Source organism: Zonotrichia albicollis, chromosome 3 (genome assembly GCF_047830755.1).
Source record: "Zonotrichia albicollis isolate bZonAlb1 chromosome 3, bZonAlb1.hap1, whole genome shotgun sequence".
NCBI classification, from domain to species: Eukaryota; Metazoa; Chordata; class Aves; order Passeriformes; family Passerellidae; genus Zonotrichia; species Zonotrichia albicollis.
This window is the reverse complement of record NC_133821.1, coordinates 110,205,645-110,218,875: the sequence shown is the minus strand read 5'-3', so window position 1 is coordinate 110,218,875 and position 13,231 is coordinate 110,205,645. Positions and strand designations below refer to the sequence as shown.

The window sequence follows — 13,231 nt, the reverse complement described above, 5'->3', positions numbered from 1 at the left end:
CTTGAGTGCAGCCCTGGTCAGGCTCTTGTGCTGCCCAAAGGTGTATCCTTTAAGGGCTTTTAATAAATATATACTTTATTCTTTAACTCTGTCCAGCCTCTGTTCTAGGTCAGCCTCTCCAGGCATCAATAGAAGACCCTTGGGGAGTGACAGATCAGCTGGAAGGTCAGAAGAAAGCAGCAATCAGATACCAGTGGAAGGAACCAGTGGAGTCCCACAGCGAGGTTATGCACACATACTGATATGGCCTATTATCACAGGATGTCTGTCAAACTCCTGCTTAAATTGAACATTGCCTACTCCTAGCATAACCCTTGCAAAAAGTCAGAAAGTGCCCTCATCCAAAACAGCACAGATGATGCTGATAAAAAGGATGCCAATTGCATTCTTTGGAACACAGAAGGAGATTCTGGCAAATGAAATGTATGTAAATAAATAAAAAAAATATTGAAATGTTGAAAATACTTCATTGAAGCACTAACTATTTCATGTTTTATGGAAGCACCCTTTTGTAGTTTCGTTATTTCATGTTGCAGTTTCCACATCTGCAATGTATTGTAAGCAAGTGCAAAGGGTATGCCCAGAGATTAAATATGTAGAAAATATGGGATTCAATTTTAACAGTGAAAATTTGCAAATATATGATTTATTATAAACTTGAAAAGGCTACATTGTAAAATAGTCTCTGATATCTAAGCAACGTGACAATTTGTTTTTTTGAGCTGACAGTCAGTGACTGCTTTCACATTTAGGGAGTGCAATGACCTATTTTTAGACAGTAATACAATGTGATGCTAGCTCACATACACTAGCAGTCTGGCAAAGGCATTCTTAACTCTAGTTGCTTTTACTTCATACTGTGGGAAGTTCATTAGGAGGATGATACAGTTACATAACCATATTCTAGACATTTTTTGGTTCTTTTCCTGTACACCAGTAATGCCCTTTATGAGAATTATCTTCTGCAATTCTTAAACTACAGTACCTTAAAAGCTAAAACAGTTTTTGAAGCCAGCTATGAAATTTGCTTTAAAAAGAACTTTCTGAAAAGCAATAATGAAAAGCAATTGCAATTACAAACCAGAAATATTGATCAGTTTGCCTTATAGCCTTGATTTATTTTACAAAGAAACCAAAATTACTAGAAGAATTATTTTCTTATTCAAATTCCAATTATGTTCATTTGATTGATCTGTGCTTTATGAGCAACAGTAGTAAAAGTATAAATGAGTCACAGAGAAAAAGAAAAGCCTTTTTGAACAAAGGATCTGACACAGTGATGGAAAAAACCCAGTCTGTAGAAATGGAAAACATATTCTTTTGAGGAAGTCAGCTTACTTCTGTCCCAGAAATAATACAGTGAAAAACATACATTAAAATGGTGCACTACAATTTTGCACAAATAATGCAATGTTTTTGTCATTAACTCAAATTGCAATCCTTAGGAGTGTGCCTGACTCATATTACCTAATTTACACTGCAAATAAGTATTATTCTGGTTACCTCAATGAATTTGCTCCTCAGTTAACTAAAAGTAACTGGGATGAAAAGCAGAGAAATATGACAATCAATACCTCTTCCCCCTTTTCATATCCAAAGCAGAATAAGACTTTCATTTCATAACTAACAGGGAAAAAATTAACCCCGTTACCTTTTTCACAGAATCTCCCAGTGAAGTGCAGTGGGCAGTCACACCGGAACGAGGTGGCCCCAGTGGGCAGAGAGAGAGAGTGACACGTCCCTCCATTGTGGCACAGTCCTTCCTGGCACACTGATGGCAATGCAGGGGAAATCTGAGAGGGCACACCAGGGCCAGGCAAGAGAGGCACATCAGAGGAAACCACAGGGAGTGCTGTTGATAGATGCATGGGTACAGAGATTCTGAAAGGAGAGAGACAACACATCAAAACAAAAAAACTCTGTGAGATCTAATTTTTGTTACTGTACTTAAGCTTCAATTTATATTAGTTTGTTGTTTTAAAATAGAAATTCAGGCTATACTTAGGAAAATATGAATATGTAAGGAATTTCCAAATCTAGTCCCCATCCAAAAAACTAGCAAAAACACAGTGATGGTATTTTTTTCCTGTCAGGGAGCAAGGAATAGCCTTCGTGCAAGAAGCACAGTTTTATGGGCTCTCAAAATTCATTTTTGGTGTATGTCAACAACAGTTAAAAAATAAACACAGGCTTCATTTATTTAATAACTCATTGCTTGAAGTTACCAAAACTTGTAAGGCAGTTCTGTAAGAGACTTCCATACAAGTAGATGAAGCATGAATAGCAGAAGGGAAAAAGCTGTAGTACAGAAACACAGCATCTTTTAATTCACAGAAATATTGGGGAGAAAGGGAAAAGGAAAAGAAAAAGTGACTTTTTTGGTTAAATATCACCTGTTTGTCAACTCGTTTGAAAGAAGCCTATATATTGGCTCCTGCTGTGCTCTTTCCTTTCTCTGGCACCTACTCTTGTATCAGCTAAAAATTTTGCTTCACCATGTTCTAGAGTTGTGAGTATGTCTTAAAAAGAAGCATTGGAAAGTGATGATGCACCAGTAGATTGCAATTGCAGAAACAAGATAGGTGAGGATGCATTCAGTGTGGCATTGAATTCACCATTCCATCTATCTGTCTAGTATCTTCATAAGTCTAGTTTCTAAAATTTTACATATCCCATTTACATGAAAACTGATTTTAATAATGTACTTTTTTGAAGACAGATTTTAGAAAGCACCAACAAACTTCATAATATTCTGAAAAAAACTCTGCCCAACATAACACATCCCAGGTAAGTAAGTTGCCTGCTAATGCCACTATTAAAAATCTGCTTCTCTAAATTATAAATACAGCAAAATAAAAGGATAAATGCCCACAGGCAGCTAGGAAAGAAAAGGAGGTGGACAGAGGAAGGAGATAAATAACTCAGGGAAAAGTAAATATCTAAGGGGACCCAAAGAAAGGCACAGTAACTGAGAAAGGACTGGAGCCTGGGAATGAACAAAAGGCACACAGGGCTTATGTGTCAGTAAAGAGAAGATGTGCAGAGTCATAATAGTAAGGAAAACATTAGAATGGGATACTTTAGCAGGGATGCATCCAAAATACAAAATAGCCAAAATACACACACTGCGGGGCTTAGCAATGAGGATTCCAAGGCAGCTATCTACTTTATATGAGAGAAAAGCATCCAAAAATATGGCAGTCATCAAGGTGGCTAAAAATAAATAGTTAAAATATTTTTGAGGCAGAGCACTTGCTAATAAAAGGCTTGAAACTTTTAGAAATTAATTGACTTACTGTTTATTTCCATTTAGATGAATTGAATAATAACATTTCCATTTATACAAATACAATGAAAACAAAATAATTGCTGGATTTATAACAATACTTTTCTCCTAAGGGAAATAACTCTGTTGAGCTTCATGTAGGCTATTCCATTCAGGGCAGCATTAAGGGTGCATTAACAAGTGTTATCTTCTATCAGCAAGCACAGCAAATCTTCCATTTGCTAACACAGCAAATTAAAAATGCTTAGTCACCTGCTGGGATTACGATATCTGATTAAAAGTAAATAAACCAAAATTCTTGATTTTGTCCCCAAGCACAACCTAAATGCTGTAGAAACTCTGAACTAATAGCAGGTTTACATATAGATTTAGACATTTACTGGAGAAATTTATTGGGAGCAATTACTGGTATTTGTTGATTTTCCTGTTACTGCTAAAAAAAAATTAGTCCACAAAAACTACATAAAACCTGGGGAATTAACACAGTATAAACTAAGCTCTTACTACTAGCTATTAGAGAGACCATTTTTCTAATGACAGATAATCCTATTTGACCACTGCAAATTTACTCCTCTGAACCTGGTCACAGCTACTGTCAGGGGTAAAATGCTGAACAAGAGGGAGAGCTGTCTGACTGGCAGGTGCATTCTTGTCTCTGCTGAAAGCACTGATTTCCAGCTGTGGAAGTCTCACATCCCCTTTCTGATGGGAAGCTACTGTTTTTCTCTAAAACAGAATCACAGCAGTGCGCTTTAAATGAAATTTTATGAGCGCAAGTAATGCAGCCTTGCTTCATTTTTTGGTTGACATTCTACTCTGCGGAGGAGAAAGGAAAGCTACTTGGTAGGCTGATTTCTCCCCGGTTCATTTGCTAATTTTTCACAGGATGTCAGCCTTTGCAGTGTTGTTCTGGATGTTTTGCTTCTAGATGGTGCCTGACTGTGTTGGTGCCAGCACTGCTTCCAGGCTCCCCGCAGCTCCCTGCCTCGCCACAAAGGCAGGGAAGGCTTTGCTGGGGCTGCTCAGTGGGGCAAACATCTGCAGCTGTGCTCACAAGCCGTTCAGGCTGCTGCTGGGAATAAGCAATGACCTCGGCCCAATGAATTTTAACTAAAACACTATTTGAATAAAGGGCTGGGAAGCATTTAAAGTAAAACAGTAATTGAGGTGTTGAAAGTTTTGACAAAGTGTAACAAAAATATATCAAGCACAACTTGATTCACTGTTACTCTGCAACAAGGCTACAATTTTATATTTGTTTTTATTCTTTTTCAATTTCCCAGCCTGTCACTGCCTCTCAGGTCAATAATGCACACGAAGATCTTCTAACTTGCTGCAAGCATCAACACATTGTTTTTAATCTTACAATGACCTCAGAAAGCTGAGTTTTAAAGGCCTTCAAGCTTGTGCTTCATAGCTGAGAGCATGTAAACTTGAAATGCTTGTCTAAACATAGACATTAGTGCAATTTAAAGTCTTGTTTATTTTATATTACATTGTTTGCCATTCATGAGATGTATGATGAACTGAATGGCAGGAATATAGTACTTAGAGGTCATGTTCAACATTATGTTATTAAACTAAAAGCACACATGCCCAGACTAGCTGTGCTTCCCTCTCCCATACACTCCTCTCTCCAGTAAGAGCCTGAAACTATGAGTGTGTGAAGTCAGAGGCACTGCAGCTCAAAAAGCTAACACAACCTCTGGGATGCCCTGCTCAGTGCTGACCCAGCAGTGAGGGCTCAGCCTTGACAGGGCTGAGCTGTGTGCTGCCAGTGTGGCCCCTGCACCAGGGCCAGGAGAGTTGCTCAGCCTGAAGAAAGCAAGGCTCTGGGGATTCTGGTAATTTGTAAAAATACCTGAGGGAAAAGACAAGGGGAAAGAATGGGAGCAGATGCTTCTTGCTGGTGGCCAAGACACACAGCAATGGACACAAACTGAAATGAAAGAAATTCCACCTAAATTTAAGAGAGCTTTTTTTCTTTTTTTCCCAGGGTGATCTTTTTATATAATGGACTTCAAACTGAGACCTGCAAAGAGAGCAGACTTTTCCCCCAAGCAATCCATTATCTGGCTGATGGCAGACGTGTCTACAGAAGCACTCTGACATTTCCCATGAAGCAGGTTGATGAGACAAGCAATGGCACGGGAGTCCCCATGATATGATAACATCTCCACTGCCTATATCTTCTGGTACTTATGCACTTAACATTTTATTACTGGAGTAATGGATTTAGCCTTATCTGATATGAGTGGGATAAGGCAGTTTGTATTTTTATCTTGTCAATAAAGTAGTTTGTGCTGGGAAGCAACTGCTTTTATTTGCAGTTTTCTTCAGTGTACATCTGCCATTTTTCTTAGGTTGTGACAGAATATTATTTTAAGTGAACATTTTAGAATTTGGAGCCAAAAGAAGGATTTTTCAAGGGCATTAGCATGCATGGCATAATTTCAAAGTTTATGAAACTGAAAACAACTGCACTTCCTGCACTTCATGGAAATGTTGGTTTAAACAGAAATAAATACCTAGTACCTTGAATGTAATTTGGCAGGAATTAATAAAGCCTTTTACAGGCTGTTTATTTCACTGTTCACAACCATGTCAAGCAGAGTACTTTAAATGGCATCTCACTGATTTCAATGAATCCACAGAGCAGTGTATCTGTGCACTTACCCTCCTGGAGACACCATTTACATCACTCAACACAGTAATTGGGAAAACAATTCAAGAGCTTACCAGATATGGATTGTTTATACTCTGCAGTTTATATGTGAATCTGATTTCCTCACTCATGACAACTTTTGTTTTAGTTGGAAGTGCTAGGGGTCAGTTTTCTGAATAGAGATGATATATGCTCAGGCATATCTCTTAAAAAATTAAATTTTCAGTGTCTGTTCCAGATTGTGAGCCCAGCTTCCTCCTTCTACAAGCCACAACATTTGGTAGCAGAACTCAGTGATACTGTAGTTGAAGCTTTCCATTAAAAATTCACAACAGGAATAACATCATTATTTGGAAGTGCTTTTGCACACACAGAATCTCATCTAATGGTGCAAACTCTTAGCAATGCAAAAAATATATTCAATATACAATGCAGTCAAGGATATGAGAATGAAATTAACAGATATAATGAAGCTGATGAAAGCTGTTTACAAATATGAAGGAAAAATTTAAACTCCAGGATACACAGTGGGGCTAGATAAGGGAACCAATGTCAGTTACAGACAGATGAAAGCAGAAAGAGGAAAAGGAAATACATGTACTGAACCATATTCCTGTTTTTTCCTCCAAAGCATATACATTCCATTAACTTTGCAATGGATAAATAAGTTATTGGAGCAACAATACGTTGAAATTTTAATAGCAAAAACCTTTCTAAACTAGTTTGACTTTCTAAACTAGTCAAACTAGACATTGAAGTGAGTGTTCCTTAGATGATAGCTGAAAAACACCCTTAGTCCCTAAGTTTAGGACAATTGTTAAAACAATGGTTTTGCTAAAACTGAAGAACTGAATTTCTGTACCAAATTCAGTCATGTTTTCACTTGGCTTCCTTGAAGAAATAAGGGAGCATTAAATCTTTCAGTTCTTCACACTGGTCTTTACTTAAGCTTAAAATATTACATGTGCCAATGATCCAAACATTAACTCAAAAATAAAAAAAGGAAAGAAGTCAAACCACTGAGCACTGAGTGGAACAGTGTGGAAATCTTACTCTTTCTGAAGTTAAAACAAATCTCAAATTTGTGTGAACTTCAGCTTTCTCTTTTACATTTAGTCAATAATCACAGTTGGAAAACTTCTTACCAGTTTCATCTTAGCTGCTATTTAGAAAAAGAGCACTTCAGAGGCCTAAGCACAGCATCTTTTTGTTGATTTCTGCAACTACTTTTGTTTCTTAGAACTGGTGGTTTTGAAAGGAAATAAATATGTCCATTCTCTCTTTGAAGATTCTTTCAGCAGATGAAAAATGTTATTTTGTCTTTTAATGTGACCCTGTACTTTTCCTTCTGAAGAGGCTCTGTAAAATTAGAATATAAGCATTCTGTTCCAGTCCTAAACGGCTGACTAAATTGTACTGGATAAAATGAGTTCCTGTATCAGAGATGCTATGACAACTATCCCAAAAATCACAATTCCAGAATGGAGCCACTTCTGTTTACCAAAGATTTTATCTAAGTTCAAGCAGTTCAGCATCTCATTGATGCCATCTATAATTTAGACTGCATGATCTCCTCCAAAAGGCATGATCTACCTATACAATATTATTGCACAATGTGTCTGTGAGGGATTTAGGAGGAACACTTCTAGATCCTGAATATGTAATTGATTTCCTAAGCAATAATTCATTCAGGCAAGACTTCTGCATTGTAATTTTTGGGGCTATAGTAGCGAAACTTTGGTCTTTGCCCACAGTGAATATTCTCCAGATGGGTAGTACCCTGCATTGACAAGAAAAAACCCTTAAATGCTTCAACACATAAGCTTAAAAAACAATTAACACAGTGGAAAAATACAAATCTGTACTCAGGTAAATATTCTAGCCCAAGGGATGGAGAACCATATGTGAACACTTGTCCTTTATCTGTTCAACCCAGTCAATGCTTACTTCAAGCAGGACAGAACAGACAAACAGACTGCTTTGGGGAGTTCATACAGCACTTCTGGAAGGTGTTTACAATGCCACCAAGCTAAGGACAGAACTGAAGTCAAGAATCTGATAAACCAGAAGAGTGCTCTTATCACTGATCTGAGGAATAAAAACAGAAAGAAGGGATGTACCAATAGTGGATCTCTCTTTTACAGTCTCATCTCAACTTCTGGGAATATTTAGGAGATATTGTTCTTTCTGAGACACTCCTGTAAAATAGAGGCATTCTCAGATCCTAACAAGTGTGAGGAGGACTCTTAACACAATTAGGATGTTTCCAGAAATGAATGGCAGGCTGGAAAATCAATGTACCCTGATTGCATTAGAGATAAAGTGCAGTTTGGAGAGTACATGGTTTGCTTTTAGAGGTCTCACATAAGAATAGTTTAGGCCTTTAAATTATTTTTACACATGAACTGCCTTATTTCTTTTAGGATTAGCTTCCCCATGCGCTGAAAATAGTTCTTACCAGCTTAATAAGAGTAGGAAGATTTACATTTGTGGTTTCCACTGGGATAGAGTTACAGTAGCAACTGTGGGTCTGAGTTTTGGACTCCTACTGAGAACAGTGTTGGTAACATAGAGATGTTTCAGTTGCTGTCACAAAGTGTTTGCACAGTCAGGGCCTTTCCTGCTCCTCACCGCATGGCACCAGCGAGCAGGCTGGGAGTGCACAAGGAGATGAAAGGGCACACGGCCTGATCCCGACTGCCCAAAGGGACACCCCGTCACAGTCAGCTGATTGTGCTGGGTCACAACCAGCATATAAAGTTGGCTGAAGAAGAAGGAAATTTCCACCACATTTGGGGTGGTGGCATTTGTCTTCCCAAGACAATGTTTCAAATGATGGAGCAGTGCTTTCCTGGAGATGGCTGAGCCTTCACCTGCCTGTGGAAAGTGATGACTGAATTCCTGGTTTTGCTTTGCTTGTCCATGGCTTAGCTTTACCTATTGAACTGCCTTTATCTCCACAAGTTTTCTTACTTATACCATTTGATTTTCTCCCCCTTCCCACCAGGGAGTGCTGAGCAAGTGGCTGAGTGGGGGTTAGTTCCTGGCTGGGGTTAAACCATGACATTTTATAAATGTTAATTAAGATTCCTGTGTAGAAAGCATTTTTCTATTCAAGGAGTCTGTTACTGGAAAGAAATAGGAATTTAAAAAAGCATTCTGTTTCACACACTCTAAAAATTAACATAGAAGTTGTCCTGAAAGCAAGAGGAGAACGATATGTAGAGATTATGAGTACAGAAGGAGTTAAAAATGCAGAGTACTGTTATGTATCATCTAGTCTTTCTTCCAGACTTAATTTCTAATTATATCTTAATGCTGGAGAACGGCTGACATGCATAAACACAAACATCATTTATTCATCAGTAATTTGGCATTTAATTAAAATATTACTGCATTCTCATTGAATGCATAAGAAAGAATGTTGTAAATATGACAGGTCAAAAAATCTCTGTAATATTAAATGAGAGAATGAAAAAATACAGTACTTGAAGCATCCTCAATAGAATTTTACAAGCTATTTTACAAAATAAGGAACTAAAATAATAGACTTCATGTAATTTTTTTTCTGTGAGGAAGAAATGATTTTACAATCAATAAAATGCATGACAGGTGAGAGAGTAAACAACAGCCCATAGTTAAACTGGATATAAGGGTTTATTTAAGAAGTGATGAGAATAGAGCTGTTACCCTAGTTGTTTCTCATGCACTCCCCCGTGCCCTCAGCTCCCCCATGCCCTGTTATGTTCACCGGGTTTCCACTTCCACTTGTAGCAGGGAGGTTGCTGGTGGTTTGAGAAGCTTGAGTGAAAAGTCATGTTGATTCACATTGAGCTGCTGTCTGTAGTAATTGGTCTTGACTGCTGCCAGCCACAATCCCTGTGCATCCCCTGGTATTCATCTCCAGGCACCTCTCTTATCTTCAGTATCCTCCCCCACTTCCAGGACCTTTCTTCCAGCCAGGAGGTTCAGCTTCTTTCCTGGCCAGCCTCAAGTCATCTGGGACCTCAACTTTTAGCCAAAACTGATGAAAAATGATGAGAGTGGCTGGTGAGCTCTTCTGTCACCACTCTCATGCCCTTGGGTGAATCCCATCTGGCCCATCAGATTTCAGTGTGTCTAAGTGGCTCAGCAGGTCACTAATTACTTTCTCCTGGATTGCAGGGGATCTGTTCTGCCCCTACCAGCTCAGACAGCTGGTTGCCCTGAGGATAACTGGTCTTTCTGTTAAAGACTGAGGTAAAGAAGGAGTTAAGTACCTCAGACTTTTCCTCTTTCTAAGTGACAGTGTTCCCCTCCAAGGAAATGGAGACTTTTTTTCCTTTTGCTGCTAATGTATTTATGAAAACACTTTTTATTACCTTTCACAGCAGTGGCCAGATTGAATTCTAGCGGAGCTTTTGCCTCTCTAATTTTCTCTCTACACGACCTAATGATATCCTTGTACTCTTCGTGAGATTCCTGTCCATTCTTCCAAAGGTCTTAAACTGTCTTTTTGTTCTAAGCTCCTGTGAAAGCTCCCTGTTCAGCCAGGCCACCCTTCTTCCCCACTGGCCCATCACATAAGGGTAATCTCCTCTTTGTTATTAAAGAGGACCACTTTTTATTAAATACTGTTTTCTAAGGGACTTTCTGAAATAGAGTAATGAAGAGGCACCCAAAGTCCCCCCTCTGTGAGTTCAAGGTAGAAAGTTTAGTTGATCTCCTACTTTACATCCCTGGGAATTTAAAACTCTACGATTTCGTGGTTGTTCCAGATGGCCTCCAACCACCAGTAGTCTCTCTGTGCAGAAATACAGTGTGAGATCAGCCTTTTAAATGATGCTTTTATCTCAAGTCACTTTATTAACTGCAGGCTTCAGGTCTGCTACTATTGATTGGTCCCGACATTGTCAAAGTGTACAACCACTTGTATTGATTGAAGTAGGAGGTGTCTGTTTAAGAATTAAAAAGTTCAATTTTGGATATTCATATATGTGTTCTTTTATCTGCTGGTTGCAATTGTAATTGTTTACAATTTAATATTGTTTTTTCCCTACAGCACTATCATATTTTAGCACTTCCCAGTGTAAGATGCAATGCTGGTAGATGACTTCCTTCTTGAAATGACTGTAAGGGTACACTAAACAATGTTATGTTCTTTCTAGTGGAATTTTCCTAAAGGAAGACTGTTAAATGCTGGTATAAGTAGTATTTATCTTTCATGCAATTGGAAAACTATTTGAATTTTGCCCCAAATATGTTTTTGTAATAAACACTCTAACTTTACATGAAAGGGAACAAATACTGCAACTATGATGTTGAGAGCACCAAGAAAAACCATCAATAACAAAGTAATTAAGTTTGATACTTATGACCTCATGTTCAATCTCTTTTTGATTCCTAATTCTCCAAGGCATCAAAATGCCAACCAATATAGTCTTTTTCCTCCTAAATATTTTAAGAAATTTCATCTGCAAATAAAACTCTAGGACAGAATTCACTTTGTCAAACAGTTATCTGCCTAAGAGATTTGAAACTTGACTGAGATGACCACCATGGTTCTCCCCACAGACAATCTATATGCAGAGAGCTATCTCCAGATCATCACATTCTAAAAAAAGTAACCAGCTTTCTCCATCCACAGAGATGGTACTAAATAAAACAACTGTTATGAGTGAGGAAAATTTCCTACTTCTGCTCACTGTGTCACACTTAAAATCATTTGTGTTTTGATTATACAGCTGAAAAACATCCCAAACCACTCTTACGTATGGAAAACCCTTCCTAAAAGCATTTCCCATAAATCATATGCCTTTACAGCAGAGAATGGAGCTTACCTTACCTTTTTAAAACCTAAAGTAATCTTTCTAACATTTTAAGCAGCTTAAGTTTGCAATGAAGGGACTGCTGTTATTTTACATGTGTAACAGAATGTAACTCTAACCTAGGAAAATCTTAAAACATGGAGCGATAGTAACAGGCAACATTATCAAGACTGAGAAGTTTCATTTTTAGTGTGAAGAATAGGAAGAAAAATAACAGTCCACAGACAAGAAATAAGGAAGCTCCAGATGCCTTGTCAGCAAATTTCTGTCTTTCCCTCCAGTATGTGAGCAATATTCAAAACTGCACAGGAAATAAGATCAAGTGCAGCAGAACATGCCACTGCTCTGCATTAAACTATTCACTTTTGATTAAGATTATGAAAAACTAAGGAATAGTTAAGGAGTTGAGTTACATTGACGTGGATTATTTGACAGAAAAATGTTATAAATGGATTATTCACGCCCTCCCATCTTCTTATCAACCCAAAGGTTGTAAGAGGGCAAGATCACAGTGAGGTAGAAAGCATAATGAACTAAAACTATGTTATATTGAAATTATCAGGTGATCATGCTGTTCCAGAGTAATATTGGAAATTTTAGATATTTTGCATCCATTGATCCTAACAGCTTTTGTTTATCTTAAGCACTACCTGAACCCAACTACTATGTCATTGATGGGTTGGGTACCTGGCTATGACTTGGCAATAGGCAACACCACTTGTAAAACTAATTGTTCTTTCCAACTACAAAACAAGTCCCAAAACAAGAGTAAAAAAGAAACCTGAGGAAAATCTGGGAAATTTTTCTCAATGGCAAAGAACACGTCTCATTTTTACCTTCAAACCGAGGTATATTCTTCAGCCATTCTTTCTTGAGTAACTTTAAATCATGAAGGGCAGCTATATTTAAAGCATTGGTATTAGTAATTTAAGAGGGTCATTGTATCAAAGAAGGTCAGATTTAATAATATCAGCCAAATTCTCATCATTGTATCAACAAAACAACCTTATGAATGCAACCAAGCCGTCAAAAGATGTAACATGTATGTTTTGCTTACTTTCTTAATTAAAAAAAAACCAAAACAACTTGCTTTCCTTGTGAAAAATTTAGACAACTCATTCAGTAATCAAGACTTAAAATGTCTAAGCTGTGCATTTAAATTTTGAAAATAAAATGCACCAAGGCCAGTAGATTGTGCTCTGCCATCTGCAAAGGGCTTAGGAGGCCTTAGGAGGTACAAATATACCTTTTAATGTAAAAAATAGTAATTTTATTCAATTAATCCAACTTGAAAAAAATCTGTCAATGGTTGCAGGGCCATATTCCCAAATTAGAGAATTTACCTTAGTCTGTTTGTATAAGAAAGTTATTCTGAGGGGAAAAATTATTTATTGTAAATAAAACTAATCTCACTTGCAACCAGAACTATCTCACCACTTAAAAGAGTTTTGAATGCTGCCAAATTTTTTCATA

The 13,231-nt window shown here is 37.7% G+C and overlaps 1 protein-coding gene across 4 annotated transcripts in view; it reads right to left on the bottom strand.

The window, feature by feature from the left end:
* The window catches only part of EYS (eyes shut homolog), a 790,428-nt gene that overhangs the window by 190,794 nt on the left and 586,403 nt on the right, over positions 1 to 13,231 (bottom strand). For all 4 annotated transcript variants that reach the window (XM_026791587.2, XM_074538459.1, XM_074538460.1 and 1 more), the window contains one exon: positions 1,652 to 1,881. In XM_026791587.2, coding sequence (XP_026647388.2) covers positions 1,652 to 1,881 — 230 coding nt within the window. The remainder of the gene's footprint in view (positions 1 to 1,651; positions 1,882 to 13,231) is intronic.